The sequence below is a fragment of the Delphinapterus leucas genome, chromosome 11, assembly GCF_059928025.1.
Source record: "Delphinapterus leucas isolate spDelLeu-1000000601 "Yukka" chromosome 11, BTC_Dleu_Yukka2, whole genome shotgun sequence".
NCBI lineage: Eukaryota > Metazoa > Chordata > Mammalia > Artiodactyla > Monodontidae > Delphinapterus > Delphinapterus leucas.
Genome location: NC_143139.1, coordinates 47,015,962 through 47,039,931, shown reverse-complemented (window position 1 = coordinate 47,039,931; position 23,970 = coordinate 47,015,962). Strand labels below are relative to the sequence as shown.

At 36.8% G+C, this 23,970-nt stretch overlaps 1 protein-coding gene across 7 annotated transcripts in view; it reads right to left on the bottom strand.

Annotated features, from left to right (window-relative positions):
• SLC16A7 (solute carrier family 16 member 7) overlaps positions 1-23,970 on the bottom strand; it is a 175,189-nt gene that overhangs the window by 51,987 nt on the left and 99,232 nt on the right. For all 7 annotated transcript variants that reach the window (XM_089920959.1, XM_022571659.3, XM_022571661.3 and 4 more), the window contains one exon: positions 19,554-19,800. In XM_089920959.1, the coding sequence (XP_089777085.1) occupies positions 19,554-19,770 (217 nt within the window). In that variant the 5' untranslated portion in view covers positions 19,771-19,800. The remainder of the gene's footprint in view (positions 1-19,553; positions 19,801-23,970) is intronic.

Below are 23,970 nucleotides of genomic sequence, written 5' to 3'. Positions count from 1 at the left end.
CTATGGAGACCGGAGAAGTCATCACAGGGATTAACTCACCTTTCCATGTCTAAACACCAGACTCTACCTAAACATGCACTCATATTTCTTCTCAATACAACATTTATATCCACCTCATATTTTCAACAATCTTGCTAACAGAAATGTAATACTCAGTATCAGTTGGCTAAAGTCCCTTCACCACTGGACAGTGTTTGGATAGATACTGACAAGTTTTGCCTCATGACCACCCCTTTTGAGTATCATTCTTACTTAGATGAATAAAAGGATTTAGAATGATTACTACTACAGCCTAGAGGTTCTTTCTTATTATTTAAGGTGACTTTGCATATCTCTATTCTGATCCATTTATGCATTGGTCATAAAATGTAAATCTCTGGACAATCTTATTTCCAAATATTGTATCATATAAAGTTCCCAATTGTTTTTTTTTCCAGAAATGTAAGTAATGATTACTGAGTGGTGAGTTTGGGGAGGAGTTGGATTGAGGGTACTAGGTCTTAGGATAAATGGAGCAGAGCACAACCTGTACCATCGCAGCCAGCTAGGCTGAGAGCCTGAAGATGGAGGATCCAAGGCTAGAAGTCAGGTTTCCTGGTGCCCAGTTCAGTATCCTTTTAATTTTCAATATTATTTACTAACTTGCTCACTATTAACAGAGTCATTAAAATCTAGTGGATCAGAAATTGGCCAATAAGATTTTAGACCATATAATTTGATATCAAGCTACTTAAAAGGCAGTGAGATTAGTGAGAAGAAACATAATTTCTGAAATCAGTATCTTTCTCTCTCTTCCTTTTTTTCTCTACCTTTTCTTTCCTTTCTATCTTTTAAACTGGAACATCTACTTAAAAGACATATACTTACATTTGGTAGTATGGTGGGAGGGAGATGCAAGACGGAGGAAATATGGGGATATATGTATATGTATAGCTGACTCACTTTGTTATAAAGCAGAAACTAATACACCATTGTAAAGCAATTATACTCCAATAAAGGTGTTAAAAAAAAGCCATATACTTAGTATGTCTATCAATATATACCTAAAAACTTTAAATATTCTGTTTTCAAAACAGTTAAAAATATTGATTAAAAAACACAGTTTGACCAATTGAAAATAGCTATTCTTTATACTCCAAAGACCTTTCCCAAAGGAGTTTCAAGTTGCTTTTTTTTTTTAACATCTTTATTGGAGTATAATTGCTTTACAATAGTGTGTTAGTTTTTGCTTTATAACAAAGTGAATCAGCTATACATATACGTATATCCCCATATCTCTTCCCTCTTGCGTCTCCCTCTCTCAAGCTGCTTTTAGTTTAGACATGAATGCTGCTGGAATTCAGGGTACCATTCTGGTAATCCATAGGTACAAGGCAACCCAAATTAGCCACATGTACTCATGCCTCACTATAACTGAGATAACTTTAAACATAGGGGCAAGATTAGATTGAGGTGAAAAATGCTTCTGAACTCTACCCTCTAACTAATGGTTTTGATCTCTTTCTCATAATCCAAACTCTACTGGGATGGTTTAGTCCACATTCCTTCTGTGGTCTGTTGAGACCATGCTAAACACAATGTGGCAATTTGAGTGACCTCTCTAAAAAGAAAGATGTTATGTTTTGAACAGTGCCAAGTAAACTGTCAACACTCAGAAAACAAAGTACAATAATAAGAACATGTAGGAAGCAGTTCAGGGAGAAACAAGTGAAATGTCTAAAAGGATGAGGGACTGATTTACGAGGGCTGATTAAGAGAACAAAAAATGAATAGGTTGATCAAACAATACTAAGGAAGGTGACAGAATAACGGCTCATATTTCTTGAAAGAAAGGCTTAAACATATTGAAAACTAAAAGCATTTATTATTTACCAAGTAGGATAATAATAATAATCACTATATAGCTGACATTTCTTTAGCATAATTTTCAAAATACATCTGACATATCTCAGAGCAGAAATTATTTTAAATCCATGACATTTTTTTTTGGTGGTGAAAATAATTTGACCGAGGGAAGTTATTTCTTGTAGAAGAAAGTTATTACATTTTTTTTTCATAGGAAAGGTGGAGATTGACCTCACAAGGAGAAGTAATCCTTAAAGAATGAAACATGGCATCACAAAAGCCTGGAAGTCAGAAGCAGATGTCCTCAGCCTACCACTGCCTCTGTCTGGATGGCTTTGGAAAACTCATAAATTTCTTAGTCTGTTTTCTTATCTGTAAAGTAAAGCAGCAGTAGAGTGAAGAAAACCTTCCTTCACTTTGTAAAGGTTTACGAATTTGTGTAATTATGATTCAAAGTGTGAAATGTTTCTTGGAATAATATTGAATTATATGGAGTTGGAAGTGGATTTTAGCTATTTAATATTTAGAGTTTAATGATAAACTATACAATAACATGACATTAACATAAACTCAATAACAACATTCTATTTAGTTATGAATATGATCAAAGAATTATTCCCTGTATCTCTGTGATTAAATATGGATGTGTTCTTGAGAAAAAGCATTTATTCAACAATATTTTTGGAGATATACTATTATCCTTTGGCCCTGGAATTTCAATAGCTATCATTTTTTAGGCAATTTGTTACATAGTACGAAGTATACTACACTTTCCATAATTTAATTTACTAGTATTTTCATAAACTAAAAATGTTCTATTGTCATCTTTATTTCACAGGTAAAAAACTTATATAGGACTTTCTGTCATTGTTCTACTCAAATGCAGAAATTCCACCTACATCTCAACTTTAAAGAAATTATCCCTAAAAGGCAAAAAGACCCTCCACCATCTCTTTAAATGGACTTTTAATAAAAATATTCTAATGACAATATTAACTGCTTATAATGATCCATATAATTAAATTACAGTCACATTTATGCCTTAAATTCCAACCCCATTTTATTCATTTTTATTTATTTATTTAGTTTTGCAACTCGACAATCATCTCAGATATAAGCACCCAACTAGTTCCAGCAAGTCTACTATAAATTCTATCGCATAAAACACAACATATATTTACCTGGGAAGTAATACATCAGATTAGCAAGTTTCAATTATAATTCTCTTTTAATTGTTTATCATTGTTATAGAAGCCTGAAGACTAACCTCAAGAAAGAACTGAAATGTGGTTTTTAAGCACATTGTCAATATTAATGTTATTATGCTTATTTAATAATAGTGTTTTCTTCTTTCCTGATAGATGTATGTGCCTGAAAACTGATATTGAACTATGACAATAAGCTTAGCCTTCAGGGGAGACACCTGATATGTTCTTGGGCTGGTGTGAAAGGGGAAACAGCACCCTGCTTTACCAGGTTAACAGTACTCTTTCTTCCACTGTCACCTAATCCTCAGCGCTAGAAGGAGATGGACACAAAAGCTGTATTGAGGATGTAAGAGAAGTTGCTCTGCACTTCCACGGCCTTTCAGGTGTTTCTGCTCTAAAATTTTCTTGGAAGATGTATACAAACTCTTATGGAGCTGATGAGATATCTATAATATTCAAGTCATATAGATGGATATTCTATGACATAGACATTATTTATACATATATTCTTTATCGCCACAATTAAAATGTTCATTGTCAGTTTTTGTAACCGGCATGCCTGTTTAGGAATGAAAAAGAAGGATTTGTAAAATATTCACTAACTATAAGGCAGAAATCCCTTTTGATGTACATAAAGAGAAAGGCAATGGACATTTTTAAAAAAGCAATGCGAGCAGGGGAACAACAGTTGAAAACAACTATTATTTTAGAACTTCGTAATAGAAAGTAGTTGAAGGATTTGCAGAATTTATGAGTATCTTCTGCTTACACTGTGACCTCATAATAGCACACAAAGCCATACTATGCAATGCCTTGCACTCAAAAATCTCACGTTTCCACATTTTATGTTACAGAAGGAATTAATTTTGAATATGGTCTCTGTTACCATTATACTAAAATACCGATTCTTTCTAAACATTTCAAATCCTCTCTATCCTCCAGGAAGTCTCACTATTCCCCTTTATACCAACTATTCCTTTGACCATTAAGGTTGCCTTTTATGTTTTTTCTCTGTTTTCACAGCAGTTCATATTTCTGTCTTTAGAAGTATCCCACGGATTTAATAATTTTTACTTCTCTTTTGTCCTAACTGGATGAAACTCCTTGTCAGGGACCATGTCTTTTTCATTTTGGGACATCAATAGATAGCATAATTCCTGGCACACAGAAGAGCTCAATACATGTTTATTAAATGAAAGAAGAAAACATGAATGAAGAAATTTGGGTTCCGAGAACGTAAGTGACCCTGAATATCACACCATTATTGAGTACCATAGCCAGGAAGAGAACCCAGTTTTTCATGGCTTATTTTATGATTTTTACAATAATCTTGACAGTGATCCATTTGTTCATTCCTTCAAAATATTAAGCACCTACTACGTTCTAGGGCATATCTACCCACTGGGGATATAACAGTGAACAAAAGAGGGAAAATAATCCCTGCTCTCATGAGGATATTCCAGTGGGGTGTGTGTGTATGTGAAAGTTTATCTTTTAAACATGCACTGTCCAACAGGATAGCCATTAGCCAACTGAGGCTTTTTAAATTTAAATTAATTAAAATAAAATACAATAAAAATTCAGTTCCTTTCTCAAACTAACTTCATATCAAGTGTTCAGAAGCCACATGTGGCTAATAGATAACATACATTGGACAATCAGATTTAAAGGACATTTGTATCATCACAGAAAGCTTTCTAATAAAAAAACTAATTGTGACAAGTGCCACAGAGGGGAAAAATAATGCAAGGACAGAGGACAGATCTGTGTGGATGTGATGTTGAAATTTTAGATAGGATAGCTCTAGATGGCCTCTCTGGGAAGGTGAATTTTGAGTAAAGACCTGAAAGAAGTGGAGGCATGGGGGTAGCCATACTATAAATGATATTCATCAGGGGAATGCAATTCCAGGTAAAGGGAAGAACAGGTACAAATCCCGGAGGTGAAAGCATGTCCCCATGGGGCTGGCATATCTTAGGAACAGCAGGTGGATCAGTGTAGCTGAGCAGAGTGAGCAAAAGGGAGAATGATGAGGTCAGGCAAGTAAGGAAGGAGAGGTGATATTCAGAGTGAGATGGGAAGCTTTGGAAGCTTAGGGTAGGTCTACAGAGAGGAGGGACAAGATCGGACTTAGGTTCCAACAGAATTTCACTGGCAGCTATATTCAGAAACAGGGACAGCAAATCATAGGCTACAATAATAATCTGGACCACAAATAACCATGCCTTGGACCAGGTAATGGCAGCAGAGGCAGTGAGAGGTGATCAAATGTTGGATTTGTTTAGAAGGTAGAACCAAAAGGTGGGCTAAGTGGGATTAAGAAAAAAAAAAAAAAAAAACAGAAATCAAGGATGGCTCCAATCTTTTTAGCCTCATCAACAGGTTTGGGGAAGAATTTCAGGAGATCAATTTTAGATAGCTTAAGTGAGAATGCCTATAAGGCTTTTGAGTGGAACTGTTGAAGAGATGCTTCATACATAGGTCTATAGGTCAGGAGAGACTGGGACTGGAGACATAAATTTGGGAGATTTGGGGGGCATCAATTTATAAATAATAGCACAAGTCATGAGAAAGTGTGAGTCACCTACACATCAAGTACATGTGGAAAAAGAAAAGATACAGGAGCTGACCTTTCCATGTTGAGAGTTTAAGGAAATACATACAAGAAATAAATACCGAGATGCCATTTGTGGCTAATGGCATCAAAAGAAAAAACACAAGTGTGGTCTTTTACAAGTAAAATTAAGAAATTTTAATAAAAGAGAACAATAACTACTATATCAAATGCTGCTGAAAGGTCCAGTATAATGAGGACTGAGAAATGACCACTAAACTGATAACATGGAAGCCACGATTGATCTCGAAAACAGCAATTTCAGATGAGTGGTGGGGCCAAGAATCTGATTAGAATGAGGGCAAAGAGATGGGGAAGAGAGAAACTAGAGATACTAAATACAGCAACATTTTAAAGAAGTTTTGCTTAAAGAGAAGGAAATAAATAGAGCGTGGTTGACAGAAAATGTGGGTCTAGAGAATGTTTCTCATTTGTCTTGTTTCATTTCTTTCCCAAGTTGGAAGATGAAATATCATGTTTATATGCTATGGGAGTGATCCTCTTGTAAAGACACTATTGTTAATGAAGGCAGGAGAAGAAAGAATTTCATCTGTAGTGATGAACAGGTGAGAGATAAAAGGTGAAGCACATGAGTAAAGGGGTTGGCCTTAGTTGGGATGCAGACAGTACAGGTGAGAAGGTAAAGTATACAGGCTCAGATGTACACAGGTGGGAAAATGTGGTGTAAAGCACGTGACAGTTCTTCTGATGACTTCAACTTTCCGAATGAAGTAAGAATCAAAGTTATCACTTGGGATAAAGAATGAAGGAGGAGGGCTTCCCTGGTGGCACGACAGTGAGAGGCCCACGTACCGCAAAAAAAAAAAAAAAAAAAAAAAAAAAGGAGGAGGAGGGGGAAGGGATAAATTAGGAGTTTGGGATTAACATATACACATTACAATATATAAAACATAACCAACAAGGAGCTGCTGTATAGCACTGGGAACTATACTGAATATTTTGTACTAACCTATAAGGGAAAAGAATCTGAAAAAATAGACATATATGTATGTATAACTGAACTGCTTTGCTGTACACCTGAAACTAACATGACATTGTAAATCAACTATACTTCAATAAGAAAGTTTAAAGGAAAAGAATAAAGGAGGAGATGATAGTGGACTTGAAGAATGAGAAGTCAGTGAGAAATAGTCATCTCATGGAATGGGAGAGAGGCTGGGTTAGAGCAACAGAAAATAGAGTATGGTTACCAGGCAGGTTAAGGGCCTTCTTGAGATTACCGATCATCAACTAAGAGACAAGTACATCCTGCAGCATGTTTTTTCTCAGTTACATTGAGCTGTGAAGATGCAGGCACTGAGCAGGAGAAGAGGCAGCTGGTTTCATCAAGGCATGCAGGAAAATGGGTAGGTAGGTAAACAAGTTGAGAATGTATGCAAAGAAGTGATAATCATTGAATCTGCTATTTAGCTAAGTAAGGAGGGTGAAGATGGCATAAGGGGAGCACTGATAAGTGTGGCAGTATCAACACATAGATGGATAGTACCAGTGGGCTGAAGGATTACTAGAGTTGGGGTACTAGAGGAAATGGGCTGAGAGATAGAACCTAGTGTTGGAGAGTAAAACACGAGAAAATTGAGATTATGAAGCGTTTAAAAGTTACTGGTAATGACAAGTTTAAGGGTGTGAACATCAGAGTTAGGTTCTCACTGGAGAGGGACTGAATGATGATGGCGATTATGATGACGATGATATAACTACTACTTCCAGCACTATCTTTTCTATTACAACAAAGTGTCCAGGTTGGAATCCATAACGTCCTCCCATTTTGTAGAGAAAGTACTAAAGCTTTGAGGGGTAGATAACACGCTTCAGGAGATATTAGAAACAGGACATTCCTAGGCCTATCTGAGTTCAAAGTTATACTTTTCTCTCTCTGTTTTTTTAGTGACATAGGAAGTTCATACTACCATGACTGGTCCTTTTCAATACTAGAACGATATATTTCTATTGGCATGAGGACTAATTATGCCTTCACAAGTCTGACCATATTCTATTGCAAGAAAACATAGGCCAAATTCATGAACGTATGTTACAAGAAAAAAAAAAGTGATGTAATTAGAAATTTTAGTCAACTATAAATATACAAATAACAAGTAAGAAAATTCCAAACTAGGACAAATCTACTCTCCTTCCAATTTTGTATTCTTTTGACAGTGATGCCATAATGGATTTGATGGAATATATGGCTGATGCACGTTACCCCAACCTGGAGAGCAGGAAAGAAAAGGATAAGGTTCTCATATCACTAAAACTGAAAAGTGAACAGAAATATGAGCATGAAAGTCAGAGAGACCAAGGTATGAGTCCCGTTTTCTTGAAAGATTAACATGCTATCTTATTCCCAGTAAATTCACAATTCAACAACCCCAATATGGGTGAATTGATAAGGAATATATGTTAAAGACCTTTGTTTTCATTTATATCTAGATCTACCATTCATGCATTCATCTAAAGTTTGATTCTGTTAAAATTTTGGTCTAATTTATTTTTTTATTGGGATCATAAATTCTATTGGCTTAACATTGTCATATTACAAAATTTCCCTTTTTCAGGCTGTCTTGGGCCCTACATTTCCTTCTCTCGCACTGCAATTCCAATATTGTGGAATTTAGTTACAACTATTCACATAATTCATACCCTTCAGGACTTCATATTGTTTTATTATCTCCCTTTTTAGGCTTGGTATTTCTACCCTATAAAGACAAAATCTGATTTGTCTTTCTTGATAGAAGAGGTATTCTCTACTTCAAAAACAAATACAGGCTCACAAATATGTGTTTCTGATCCTTTTAGCTTTTCTGTTTTGAATTTTCTCTGGCCGCATTATGTTACCAAGTATGGTGCTCACTTTGTGTGTCTAGTGAGTTAAAATCTGTTCAGACAATATGCAGCCATTCACAGCAAATGATGGCACACAACAACTTCTCTGCAATTGGGATGGACTTGGCACCTCACGCATCCCACATGTCCCTTGTTGTCTGTTTGTCCCAGACAACAAGGGACAAAGAAAAGTTTCCAGACAACAAGGGACAAAGAAATTGAGAAACTTTAAAAAGTTTCTCAATCTCTAGATCCATGTCCACTCTGGAAGATGACAGAAATCTGCAACATTGAGAAAGAACTCTGTTTCAAAAACAGTTTCTTTAGCCCAGAAGTCAGATTAGCAACTGTTATTTCTGCCACATGGATTTCACAACTGTCATTTCCACAGCACATACCATTGCATCTTTCCACTAATGTCATAACAGCTTACAACCAATGAGATAAAATCTCAAATACTTTTACCTTACTCTGATTTTTTTTCCTCCTAATTAATAGAACTAAAAGGTTGCTCTAAATGTTTTTGGTCTCTACATGATTCTTCTTCATCAACGTAAATGATCATGGACCTGAACATTGTGTCACCTGGTAGACGTCTGGAAAAATTAAAAGAAACTCCAAATCACTAACACACACGTAATGTTTCTCCTCTCATTATCTGGATTTCACTCATGTTCTTATTCACAGATCCTTTTCGCTCATCATCTGAAGAGAACAGATGAATCCAAAGTAGATCGAAGTTCTATTTCTTGGGTTTATTCCTATTCAGCTTTCCGGAAATGCACACTCATTGCTGGGGTCCTGAGAAAATACATAGGTTGCTTCCATTTAGTCCTTCAGATGAATCTTTAATCCAATCACTGATTGCATGGGAGGTGAGGCCAAAGAAGAATGGCATGAATCAAAAACACGCTATGACCGTCAAACATTCCTAGGGAGTGCAGAGCACATCCTAAGGAGAACAGTGTAAGGCTAGAGAGCACTGCTTCCAAAATCTATCAAAGCTCCCACAGAAGCTGCCCAAAGCTTTCCACTTGATGCCCCCCTAGTGACTAGAAAGATTCTAAGTGTAATTATTATGACCTTAATAGCTTGAGAAATTTATATTCCTCTAGTAAGAACTTCAGTAAAATTGAGGGTGATAATCAATATGCATCAGTGTAATCATGAACATTAATGTAAATTAGCCTTGTGATTGTGCAGGCTTATTGCATTCTTAAAAACAACAGATAAAACAATTATAATAAAAATGTTGGGTAACTCCAAATCTTTTCATACAGCACAAGAAACAGTAACTCTGTCACAGAAAGTCTAAAGGTGAGGTCAATCCTCATTATCGTTGGGTTCCATATTTTTGAACCTGCGTACTCGCTAAAATGTATCTGTAACCCCCAAATCAATGCTTGCAGTGTCTTCACTGTCACCCACAGAGATGTGCAGACTGGGGACAAACTGGAACCAGCAGCTACACATGTTCCCAGCTGAGGTCAAAGAAGGTGACACTCTGCCATCTTTTTCCAGCTCTCGTACTATAAGCAAGTGTCTCCCTATTTAGTGCCACATTTTCCACACTTTTGTACTTTTTATTAGTGATTTTGATGTTTGAAATGGCCTTCAAGCATAGTGCTGAAGTGCTGGCTAGTGTTCTTAAGCACAAGAAGACTGTGATGTGCCTTACAGAGAAAATACATATGTTATATATTTTTCTTTCAGGCATGAGTTATAATACTGTTTGTCATGAGTTCCATGTTAATGAATCAATGATACATATTAAATAAGGTGTCTTTAAACAGAAACGCGCATAAAACAAAGTTATGTATTGATCGATTGATGAAACTGTGACCAGCGGATCGTAGGAACCTAACCCTGTATTTCTCTTAGGAGCGGGAGCTCAGTAATCAATACTTCAGTGTCCATGTCAATTTCATAGAACATAACTAACTAATTGGCATAATGAGAATCAACTGTATCTTAGCACTTTCGGATTATGAATATGTTCTTAAAATAGAACAAAAGCAGGGAGAGTACTCAGAGTTGTGATCTTGGTATCCTAGATGCCCATCTTCTGATCTCTTCTGTCTGTATGGACACAAAATATGTTGCCCAGGATCATTTCAGTGCACTTTTAGGCTAGAACTCTCTATAACTCTTCCCCTTTAGGGATTTCATTTATAATATTTCTTCTGCTTTGAATACTTCCCTTCCTTTGATTAGTGCTGTATCCTCACTCTCAAGTTCAGCTCAAGAAACATTTCCTGATCACAGCTTTGAGATCTGTTTCCTTTTTATATAGTTTCATGGCAACTACTATGTTTCTTTACTCATGTGTATCGTAACTATTAGAGAAAGGTGAAAATATCTATTTCATATTCCGTAAGCATATCTGGTGTCTGATGGCTTGGTGTGGCTTTCCAGTGCCAAGCCACTACTTTGCACATGGTAGATGCTCAATGTACATCTGTAAGATAAATGAATGAATGAAATTATATAAGGTTTAGTCCCCAATTATGACACTGGATTACCTACATATCCCCGCCTCTGTTGATCACAAACAAATACTGTGCATAATTGGTATTTCTGCCACAGTTGGGGATCTCATCTTAGGGTCAGATCCATGAATCACACATCTGCATATGTAATTCTAGCTGGCTGAGCAAATTCTTGCTCAAGGACAGCCATCTAGATTAATTGTTTAAAAATCTCTCTGGAATAGATCAATTACTCTGCCAAAGTCACTATTTTTGTAAGAAATAAAGAAAGAAGTATTCAAAGGGTATTTCCAATTTTCTAACATAATTTGTCAAACTTAAGTCACTCACAGCACATGAAAATATGAAATTTAATTCTCATGTCCTTTTAAAATAGTTAATTGAAAAAAAACTGTTGCATATTCCCAATCCTAATATATATATTGTTTGAGGGGGCAGAGAACGGCTCCTTCTTTTGAAAGAAACATTCATAGAAATAGTTTGCAAATTAACCAATATAGTTCAGGAAAGTATTTCATGCTAGACCTCACTAGGACCTTTTAGAAATTTAACCCACATATATCTATCATAGATCTTTTCTAGTTAGTTAAAGAAGAAAGCATTCAACAAGGACATGAAAAGTAACTCACAGAATATAAGGGAGGATGAAAAAAACAAAAACAAAAAAAAAACAAGCTTGGATGCTGCCATGACAAAATACAACGACTGGGTGGCTTAAACAACAGGAATTTATTTCTCACAGTTCTGGAGACTGGAAGCCCAAAGTCAAGGTACCAGCCAACTTGATTCCTGATGAGAGCTCTCCTCCTGGCTTGCAGACCAATTGCCTTCTTGCTGTGTCCTCAAATGGCCTTTCTTTGGTGTGTGGGCATGGAGAGAAAGAGATCTGTCTCTTCCTCTTCTTATAAGGCCACCAATCCTTCTGGAGTAGGACCTTACACTTATGACCTCATTTAACCTTAATTACCTCCTAAAAGCCCTATCTTCAAACAGTGATATTGAGGGTTAGGATTTCAACTATGGATTTGCAGAGAAGACGCAATTCAGCATAGCCTAAATCACACTATAAAATGGATTGCTCCAGAGGAGGCATGCCAACTGCTGCCACCAATGACCACAGACCCTACCGCCTATCCCACAAATCCCACTGACTCTCAACACTGACACTATTTTTGTGTTGCTTCTGGATCATGGACTATCTGCAACCATCTCCTCTGACTGTGTTCTCTGGGGCATCTGTTTCTTCACATCAGTGGTTTCTCAATCAAACCTGGCCTTGCTACACTGGGTTAATGGGTCCTGGGTACTCTAGGTGAAAGGAATTCTATGAAAGTAAATTTCTGGCTTTTTACCTGGGGATGCAGGAAATCACGAGGTTGGGAATCCCCTATTTACAGGAAGGATTTTCAGAGATCTATGATGGCCCCAAAGAATGATCTATGTCCGTTTCACCGCCTGAGTAGCAGGAGGCATAGGGGAGATGCCACAGCAAATATGAGTGAAGTCCATAGTATTCTTTTAGAACTGATTATTGACCTATTTATTTCTTGCTTCACCCTCTGTTTCCAAACCTTATCGGCACAGGTTGCTCGAGTCAGATTTACTATCTTGCGTGAACCTAATCTGCAGTTTCATTCTATAATGGTTAATATCAAGATCAACACAGGAACAACTACCACGAATCAAATACTAAAAATTCCTAAGCATGGAACTCAGTACTTTCTATACATTATAATCGTTTATTCATGACAACGACCCTGACCAGTGGATACCATATGTACATATACAAACATTTCTTTCGTTTGCAATTTTACAGATGGGGAAACTGAGGATCCAGGGTCAAATGCGTGGCCCAAACAACAAAGTGGCCAAGTCCACATTTCATATCTGTTATCTTGGAGCTCATTATTTTAATGGCAATGTTCTTCTGCCTCTCTGTTCTGCTATTAAGTCATTAATAAACCCTCCGGAGATCCCAGGACTTTGCAGATCGAAGCTCCACTCAAGGGGCCAACTCTTGTCAGGTACAGTTGAGTCCTCCGGTTGGCTACTAAGTATTATATTTCATTAGACAATCTGGTATAGGCATTTTGACATATACCTAGATAGCCACTTAGCTACAGAGAAATTATCTAATTGTAAAGTTACTCATGAGTGATTAGTAAAAGCAACACGTGGTTTTATTCTTGGGAAATCATATATTACTCTATTTTTTTTGTTTGTTTTTTTACGGTACGCGGGCCTCTCACTGTTGTGGCCTCTCCCGTTGCGGAGCACAGGCTCCGGACGCGCAGGCTCAGCGGCCATGGCTCACGGGCCCAGCCGCTCCGTGGCATGTGGGATCTTCCCGGACCGGGGCACAAACCCGTGTCCCCTGCATCGGCAGGTGGACTCTCAACCACTGCGCCACCAGAGAAGCCCTATTACTCTATTTTTAAAAGGGTAGTGAGCAGTTATTGTTTTGTCTCTTCAAAAGCCTTCCTTCCTCTGGGAAGAGTGTCATCCTTCCTTTAGGGAACTGCTCCTTTCCTACACCAAATACAGAGTTCCACTCAGCCTGCCAATGTTAGCTCCTCATTCATCCACTGCTTGCAGGGGCAGATGAAAGGAGGCCAGACCCTAGCAGTCTTCCCTAGAATTTGTCTAAGTATACTTTAGGGAAGAGAGGCAATCTCTCTCATGTCAAATTTGAGACTGAAATATGAGATGGAGAAGCCGGTAATCATCTTCCTTGTGTCAGGGGGAGGATACCGAAGCAAACAGACAAGGCTACCCCACCAGAAGCAGCAGAGGGGAGAGAACAATGTGATGGACAGATGGAAATCATCTGTGCTAGTCGACCTGGAAGACTCTGGTACCCAAGTCTCTCCTCTGACCTGTATGCAGGAATGTTTTCTCTTTAGACCTTAGGGGGTTTGAATAAGGGTTCTGTCATTTGCAACCAAAACACATCTGCATAAAATATGTAATGAGAAAATAGTGTATTTTAGAGAAATTTTAAGCCAAAAATCAGGAAAGATATTCTTATTCTTGCCAGGCCATAAATTAGTAAGTAGGTTCTTTTCGTAAGTCCGTAAGTAAAATGTTCACTGTCTAAAGCACACATATCCAAAGGGATTTCAGTAAAGTTTCTTAAATTTTCTCTGTTGAAAATAACCTTTAGTAATAATTCAATAGTATGTGGACTGGATTAGCAGCCTTCTGTAGCGAAAGTATTTCCTTGAATAGTCTCAAAGGTCTGAGCATACTTGGGATCTGCCCTTGATTCCTGCCTCCTCCATCCCTGCCTTGAGAGGGACAAAGAAAGTTCCACGGGGATTATTTGATCCCAATTTCTGTGCCTTGAAGTGCCTGCCTCTCACTTGTATTCCCATGAAAAATGGCAATGGGATTTCCACTTACGACTCCTTTTTCATTTGAGATACTGAAGGCTTCCTCTTCTCTAACAGAGATCTGAAAAAGTAGCATATGTACAAACCTTCTTATGACATAATATAAGCTCAATGACTAAGGACATCCCATAGTCTGTTCTAGTCCTTACTTAAAATTTACATAATTTATACTGTGGTTACACAACAATCTAAGCCTTCACGTTTGTACTGATCAGTATAATCTAGGTTTTATTCCACAGAAGAAAACTGCAGAAGCTTAATAAAAAGTTCTTTCTTACTCATTCAAAGTATAAAGTGGACCAAGGATCTTCCCCTTGTAGCCACATCATATGAAATAAGGTTGTGGGGAAAAAGGAAAAGGAAGATCGATGCCAGCTGGAACTGCCTTGTCCAGGTGTCCAGGGATGACAAACATCCTTCCACTCACATTTCATTGGTCAGAACTAGTCACTTGGGGACTTCGCTGATGGTCCAGTGGTAAGGAATCCACCTTCCAGTGCAGGGGACGCGGGTTCTATCCCTGGTCAGGGAACTAAGATCCTACCTGCCACGGAGCAACTAAGCCCACGTGCCTCAACTAGACAGCCCGCGTGCCACAAATTACAGAGCCCATGGAAACATTACAGAGCTCTGGAAACTGTGCACCACAACTACAGAGCCCACGCTCCACAACTAGAGAGAAAACCTGCAGGCCAGAACTAGAGAGAAGCCTGTGTGCCATAATGAAGAGCCTTTCCGCCGCAACGAAAGATCCCGCATGCCACAGTGAAGATCCTGCATGCCGCAACTAAGACCCAATGCAGCCAAAAATAAAATAAAATTTAAAAATAAATAAATAAAAGGGAAGCTGGGAAATACTCAAGAGCACATGGAAATTTGGTGAGCAAAATGGTTTCTGCCACACTGGACCATTTTCCTAGGAAAACCTTAGCAATATCTACATTCGTGGATGAAAAAATAACCCACCATGGTGTAGGTATAAGAAGAACACAGCCTGCTTGCACAGGGCTGTCCAAGTGTACCTGGTACTTTGGGTACTCTGGGTTTTGTAAAGCTAAGCTGAAAGTCCTAGGTATCTTAATTGCAAGGTTAGAATGAACTTCTTTTCTATCTTAATTGCTGCTAAGATACAGCACCATATGACTTATTTTCATAGTCTCCTTCATTCTGCAAACATATTTAGAGCACAGAGCAAAATAATATAGTGAGCTTATTTAGACTTTAAAAAGAATAGAAAAATACACATTATATACTATGGCCACCAACCTCCTGTGCCTAAAACCTTTTGCTTGTTGGCCTCCAGTCAAATAAGCTCAGTGGTCTGATGCTTGGTCCCTTGGGTATAGTAGTCCATCATAAAACCATCACCCTTCCTTTAGCACAATTGGCAGGTACTGCTCACGTAACACAGAAGAGCAAGTTGCCATGGAGATAAAGCCAACTCTCCACTTTAGAATGGCTGATTCTTCCAAGTCATAACAGATATCACCAGAAAAATAACATGAGGTACTCACAGAGTACCAAATCTGTGTTCTGTCATTGAGTAGCTAACCATGTTCACATTATCTTTTGGTATAGTAACAAAGACACACATTGCACTAAAAGATAATCCAACATAATCACTGTTTACAAAATAAATCCTTATATCTGTCTAAACAATGTGGAAACTTTAAATCGTAATATGTTTTCTACCTCTAATTAGTGCTTTATTAATGGGGTGACCACTCTCCTTGACCTATTTGCTGAAATTCGTTAGAGCTCCAGGAGACCATACGGATGGCCAGATGGGATACTGTAATTTAATGCCATTATTCTAAGGATGAAGTAAAGGGTAAACATAATTTGCATTCTTTTCCATCCTTCCTGCATGCCTTTTATTATAGTTTCATTTTTAATTCAGACATAAGAAGGGAAGATAATACCTTGCTACCAAGGCCCAAATGCCAACTAATTATTACAAGAGACTCCGGCCCTGACATCACAGGCCAAGCCTCTGAACATACTGTCTTACCCAGTGACCCCACCATGGTGATTAATAGGTTGAGTGCTAAGCCCTAATGAGTGTCAGATCTTAGATGTTCTCTAGGCTAATGTAATTAGCACTATGTTGAACACAATATTTCAGTTACTTGGTAGAGAGACTCATTATACTTCATAGTAAACTATATGCCTTTTTGCTTTACATCTTTGATTTCATAATCATCAGCCTAAAAGGCCTCTATAAGTAGAGATTTTTCAAATCTTAGAGAAAAATTTAAATACAATATTTTTAAATCAAATATTGATTTGCTCTTACAACAGTTCAGAGATACTTGTTGAAATGTAAGTTTCTGGACTCTACCAACAGAAATTCGGATAAGAAAGGGTTTGGGATAAGACCCAGAACTATGCATTTTTAATAACAGACCGATGATTCAGAAGCAGAAAATCTGTGGACCATACTTGGAAAAGCACTGCCACTTTAGTAACAGGACCAAGGTCTGTGTCTTAGATTAACTGAGCCCATCAGACTTTTTGTTTTAAATAGTTACTATGTTTCTGAAAAAAATTATCTGCACCCACATAAGGGGAATTGATTTCATAATGAGACTACAGTTTTAAATGTACCAATATTTCTTGTTAGAAAAATTAAAAACTAATTATCAAGGTAAGACATGGATGTTATTTCCAACAAACCATGTAAGTGTATGAGTTCTCCATGCAACAGTGGACATGGCAGGTAGTAACAGTTCTATCCAGCAGGCAATGGACCTGGAATTACTTTTCTACTTTTTTTTTTTTTTTTTTGCGGTACGCGGGCCTCTCACTGTTGTGGCCCCTCCCATTGCGGAGCACAGGTTCCGGACGCGCAGGCTCAGCGGCCATGGCTCACGGGCCCAGCCGCTCCGCGGTATGTGGGACCTCCCCAGACCGGGGCACGAACCCGTGTCCCCTGCATCGGCAGGCAGACGCTCAACCACTGCGCCACCAGGGAAGCTCTACTTTTCTACTTTTAAGGGAAAGACCAAAGGGTAGGTGAATTTCTGATGACTCTTCTCCATAGCAGAGATGATGTACAAAATGTCTCAGGTCTAATGAGTAAGGACTCTAAGCACTTTTTCCAACTACCTACTCAGAACTCACCTAGATATTATCATCTTCAATCACTACGTACTAAGTATTGTCATGTGTCTAGCATTGCTTTCTTAAAACAACTAGATACAAAATCCCCGTGGATCTTTCATTTACACCTATTTTATTCATCTATTACCCTAAACATTTTAAGGCAGTTTTTTCTAAATTGCTATTTTACCAAACTAAAGTTTTCTTGATGAACTTCAAAAGACTTCTCTTTTGTGTTTTTTAACATTTATATTGTATGTATTAAAAATGGGAAAATCAGAGCACAAATAAAATAAAAACAGTTATTTAATGATAAATATATATTTACTTACTTATAATTTGGCATTGAGATTTATTGGTTTGAGACAAGTAATTACGTTGTTATTCATTCTAAGCCTCCTTTTAGAGCCAGCTTGGGAGTGGAAGAATGTCATATGACCAGCGTACAGTATCTACTGTTTCTACAGTCATCAGAGATAACACAGGTACAACCTTTAAAGCAACCGTCTAGTGGAGAATCTCAGAAAGTGTTTTAAAAGCAAAGGTTTTCACTGACATATCCAAATAGCACTTTAAAGTTACCTTTTGGTACTGGCACAGAAATCCATCAATTTAACTTAACCAAAAAGGTAATGGAGACATACAGTGGATTAATGTAAAATCACTGACATCCAGAAAGTAGAAAATACCCACTAACACACACATACACACACACACACACACACACACATGCAGGATTATTTGGGGATCAAATTTTTACCTTGGTAGTACAATAAAAAGATAATACCCTAAAGGATAATTATTATGTCACTAAACAACTGACCTTGGTGGGGCAGTGCCTAAATCAGGTTTGTGGAACGCCTTGCACAGACCTGGCTCTGCCACTTACATATGGAGGTAAGAGAAAGGCAAAAGGGCAGAGTGATTACACGTGTGGGGTCTCAATTTCTATCTGCCACTAATGAGCTGCTTGACCTGGGAAAAGTACTTTATCTTTCTATCTCCTTGGCTATATAATGGAAAGAAGTAATTCTTATTTCACAGAATGTTAAAAGAATCAGGTCAGATGACACATAGCAAGCATTTAGAGAGGCCTTAACTGAAAGTAAATATGAACATGTGTTGGATATTACTCCTAACGGTATATCCCCCATCACTATGAACCATATTATCCTCACCTGTAAAGTAAGACATTGAAAGATGATTTGTATAATTTCTTTAAGTGCTTATATTCTGAGTGTCTATCTGTATCTTAAAGTCAAATATCCAGCTGAAAATGAAAACCCTAAAAATCTAAAATGAAAACCCTAAAATCTAAATATTTTAAGTAATGACTAAAAGAGAACTGTAGACAGTCTTGTCTGCTGTTAGGATTGATTTCAAGCAGATGGGTGACATAGCAATGAACTAATAATTCCAATAATTTTCCAATAATTTTTAACAGAAGTAATATGGTACTTATTTATTCGTTATTCCTTATGAATCATACCCTCATTTGAACATGGAATGTAACAAGATAATCGTCAGGCAACCATTTAAATTAAAAAATGTCATATTTAGTAAGTACTACAGAGATAAGGAATTATTTTATTCACACGAACTTGAATGGATCCAGAATGTGCATGATAACACTCTATTTTGCAACTTAAAGTGAATTACTTTCTAGGCTTATAGATTGTCAGCAACTTGAGTTTCATTCAGAAAAAAGCAACTGTAGCAGTATTAGGAAATGATACTACCATTATAGTATAGACTCTATTCCAAATTAAATGGATAGGTACCACCCCTGAAAATTCCATAATTTAGTAAATCTTAGTTTGTGCAAAGACATCCTCATTCAAATAAACACTCTAGTAAGACTCAGAATAAAGTGAATAGTTTAAGATGTTGAATTACTAAAATCACTAAAACTTCAGTCCTAATTATACTTCTGGTTGGTTTTAAGTGACGATAATATGAAAACAGGGCTTTAATGTACCAAGGCACTACATGTAAAATACTGTGGCATGGAGCAATTGCTTTCTTAAACCAGAATTGTATTTAGTCCAAAGAACCTTACCTCCTGCGTACATAACAGCTAGCATAGTGGATGATATCCATGCTATTTCACTGTAGGTAGTGTTGAATATTAGCTGAATTTCTTTGAAGAAAACTGTGACAGCTTTGGGAAATGCATATGAAAATCCAATGGAGATAAAAGCTGCTCCAACCACTACCCAGCCCCATCCTCCATCAGGAGGTGGATGCAGCGGTGGGGAGCCTGCTGGGGGTGGCATTTCCACTCCTCTATTTGGAATTCAAGTAACCTGCATTAAAAAAATGAAATAACAGTTTAAGCCATATTTCCATTTTCATAAATCACTCTTGGTAGTTATTAAAATAATATTATTATAATATTTTTATTCTATTAACTACAACTATGTAATTTTTTCATAAATATTTTTTAGTACTCTGGTACTCAGAAAGTTATCAGAAAATTAACCAAAAAATTGGAGTGAGGTATGTAACTTTGTTATGGGTTACAAATTGAAAGCATTTTGTTTATGGAAACAACAATTACTCAAAGAGAGTTAAGAATTCAGATTTTACTAAAGTACCAACCAAAAAACAAAAGGTATGTCAGTCTGATTTCTAAGATAAGTGAAGCTGTCATCACTTAGAATAATTTCTTAATCCAAAACATTTAAGATTTCCTATACAAAGGTTAAAAAGACCTTACATCTGATGAATTTCACAGAATTAAATAGTAAGCATATTTTAGAATTTTTCCACTTAAAATAAATTATTTATTTATTTATTTTTGGCTGCGTCGGGTCTTCGTTGCTGAGTGTGGGCTTTCTCTAGTTGTGGTGGGTGGGGGCTACTCTTTGTTGCGGTGCGCAGGCTTCTCGTTGCGGTGGCTTCTCCTGTTGTGCAGCGTGGGCTCTAGGGGCGCGGGCTTCAGTAGTTGTGGCACGTGGGCTCAGTAGTTGTGGCTCGTGGGCTCTAGAGCTCAGGCTCAGTAGTTGTGGCGCACGGGCTTAGTTGCTCCGCGGCATGTGGGATCTTCCCGGACCAGGGCTCAAACCCGTGTCCCCTGTATTAGCAGGAGGATTCTTAACCACTGAGCCACGAGGGAAGTCCTCCACTTTTAATAACTGATAATACTTAAAGACATTTTAGCATAGATCTATTTTCTAAAATTATAGGATTAGAAATTGTGTGATTCTAATGAATTAATTTTAATGTGCTTCCAAAACTGGTGATACCTATCATTTTATGAATGATACATTTTATGAATTCTTCATAGCAATGATATGCTCCCAATCAAATGGATGGTATGTTATTTTTATTCAAAGAAAGGGACTTTCTTTTTGGATATGCCTAGGAACACTTAACTGCTAGCTTTATGGTATAGAGCACCCACTCTCTTGCGGAAGAAATGATCACAAATAGCTTAATACAACTGAAATTAAATTAAAAAAATCTTGGTTCCCTAACATCAGTGTTTCTTTGTAGAGTGATGCTGCTTGCTTGGCCTTTAGCTGTAATCGCCAATATTTCTCAACATCTTTCTTTTACTACTCTCATTCCATTTGTGAATATTTTTCAATTGGAATGTAGAGGAAAAAGGAAACGCTTGTCTGTTGGTAAGACAATATAGAAAATAAGCAAATAAAAGCTAAATTTGCCACTAATTCAGGAAACCTACCAAAAAACTAAACTGTGAACAGACACAGAGGTTTAATTTTTGTTCGATGTCAACTGTATCTAAGATATTTTCGGTGATCTTCTATACGCACCTTCCAGATTTTGAGTGAAAACACTCTTTAAAGTTTTCTATTTTGTCCACAGTTCTACCCAAGGACTTTGCCTTCAGAAACTCATATAGGCAAAATGATAAAAACGAAACTTAAAATAGGTAGAGCACTGTTTCCCTAGAATAAATACTATGATGATGAGTATTAAAATGGAAGTAACAATACGGACAACTATTACCTTCACTCTTTTTCTGAATGTTAATTTTGGCACATATACTTAAGCCTTTTTAACATAATATTTTACGGTATTTCATAGATGGAGGGAAATCGATATAATCTGCAATTAACGGATAACAGGGCTGAAGATTAAAATGCTTATTTTACATTCTGTGAGTCAGGCATATCTGCAAGGAAGTTCTCAGACATTCAGCTTTAATCACTTTTCTTGAGTTTTTTCAGCTCTATTGAGGTATAATTGACAAATAAAAGTGTAATATATTTAATGTGTAACATGATTTGATATACATATACATTATGAAAGGATTCCCATAATCAAGTTAATCAATACATCTATCACCCCATATATTTACTTTTTTTGGTATGAACACTTTATATTCTACTTTCTTAGCAAATCTCAATTTGCACAATATTATCAACTATAGTTACCATATTACACATTAGATCCTGAGAACTTATTCATCTTATAACTGAAAGTTTGTACACTTTTACCATCCTCTCTCCATCTCTACAGTGTTATTATGTAGAATTTGTCTTTCTCTGTCTAGCTTATTTCACTTAGCATAATGCTCTCCAGTTTCATCCGTGTTGTCCCAAATGGCAGGATTTCATCATTTTTTAAAGCTGAATAATATTTCACTGTGTGTGTGTGTGTGTGTGTGTGTGTGTATATACATTTCTTTATCCATTCATCTGTCAATGGACACTTAGTTTGTTTCCATATCTTGGCTACCGTGAGTAATGCTTCAGTGAACATGGGAATATCTCTTCGAGATAATGATTCCCTTTCCTTTGTATATGTACCCAGAAGTAGAACTGCTCAATCATATGGTAGTTCTATTTTTAATTTTTTGAAGAACCTCCAAACTTTTTTCCATAGAGGCTGAAACAGTTTACACTCCCACCAACAGCATAAAAGCCTTCTGTTTTCTCTACATTCTTGCCAGTATTTGCTATTGCTTGTCTTTTTGATAACAGCCATTCTAACAGGTATGAGGTAATATCTCATTTTGGTTTTGACTTTCATTTCCCTAATGATTAGTGACGTTAAGCACCTTTTCATGTACCTGTTGGCCTTTTATATATCTCGTTTAGAAAAATATCTATTCAGGTCCTTTGCCCATTTTAAAATTGGGTTATTTGTGTTTTTTGCTATTGAGTTGTATGAGTTCCTTGTATATTTTAGATATTAACCTCTTATTGGATATGTGGTTTACATGTATTTTTTCCCATTTCATAGGCTGCCTTTTCATTTTGTGGACAATTTGCTGTGCAGAAAGTTTTTAGTTTAGCTTTCGTTTAGTAGTCTCACTTGTTTATTTTTGCATTTGTTGCCTTTGCTTTTTGATGTTAAATCCAAAAAAATTATCACCAAGGCCAATGTCAAGGAGCTTACCCCCTATATTTTCTTCTAGGAATTTTATGGTTTCAGGTCATGTTCAAGTCTTTAATCCATTTTGAGTTGAGTTTTGTATATAGTGTAAGATGGGGGTTCAGTTTCATTCTTTTGCATGTGGATATCCAATTTTTCCAGCACCATTTATTTAAGACACTATCTTTTCCCCATTGTATATTCTTGGCACCTTTGTCAAAAATTAATTGACAAAATACATGGATTTATTTCTTGGCTCTCTATTCTGTTTCACTGATCTATGTGTCTGTTTTTATGACGATACCACACTGTTTTTATTATCTGGTAATAGAGTTAGAAATCAGGGAGTGTGATACCTCCAGCTGTTCTTTCTCAAGATTGCTTGGCTATTCGGGGCCTTTTGTGGTTCCATACTAACTTTAGGATTGATTGTTCTATTTCTGCAAAAAATGTCATTGGAATTTTGATAAGGATTGCATTGAATCTGTAGATTGCTTTGGGTAGTATGAACATTTTAACAATATTAATTCTTCCAATCAATGAGCACGGAATATCCTTCCATTTATTTCTGTCTTCAATTTCTTTCATCAGTGTTATAATTTTCAGTGTATAGATCTTCCACCTATTTGGTTAAATGTATTCTTAAGTATTTTATTCTTTCTGATGCTATTGTAAATGAAATTGTTATCTTAATTTCTCTCTCCAATAATTCATTGTTAGTGCTTAGAAACACAATTGATTTTTATATATTGGTTTTGTATCCTGCAACTTTACTGAATTTGTCGATTAGTTCTAACAGTTTTTTGGTGGAGTCTTTAGGGTTTTCTATAATATAAGGTCAAGTCATCTGCAAACAGACAATTTTACTTCTTCCATTTAAATTTGGATGTTGACTTCTTTTTCTTGCCTAATTGCTCTGACTAGGATTTCGAGTACTTAATCACCATTTGTTTGTCCCGATCTCATTAACTGATACTTATAGTTCTGGATTTTCCTTCCAGTTTAATGCTGAACCAAGGAATGGAATAATCCTCGCGTAGGTTTTTGGCATATCTATTGGCTTTTTCTATTGCCTTCTTTTATTTCTCCTTTTGGATAATTGTGGTAAAGGTTCTATTCTATTTTTG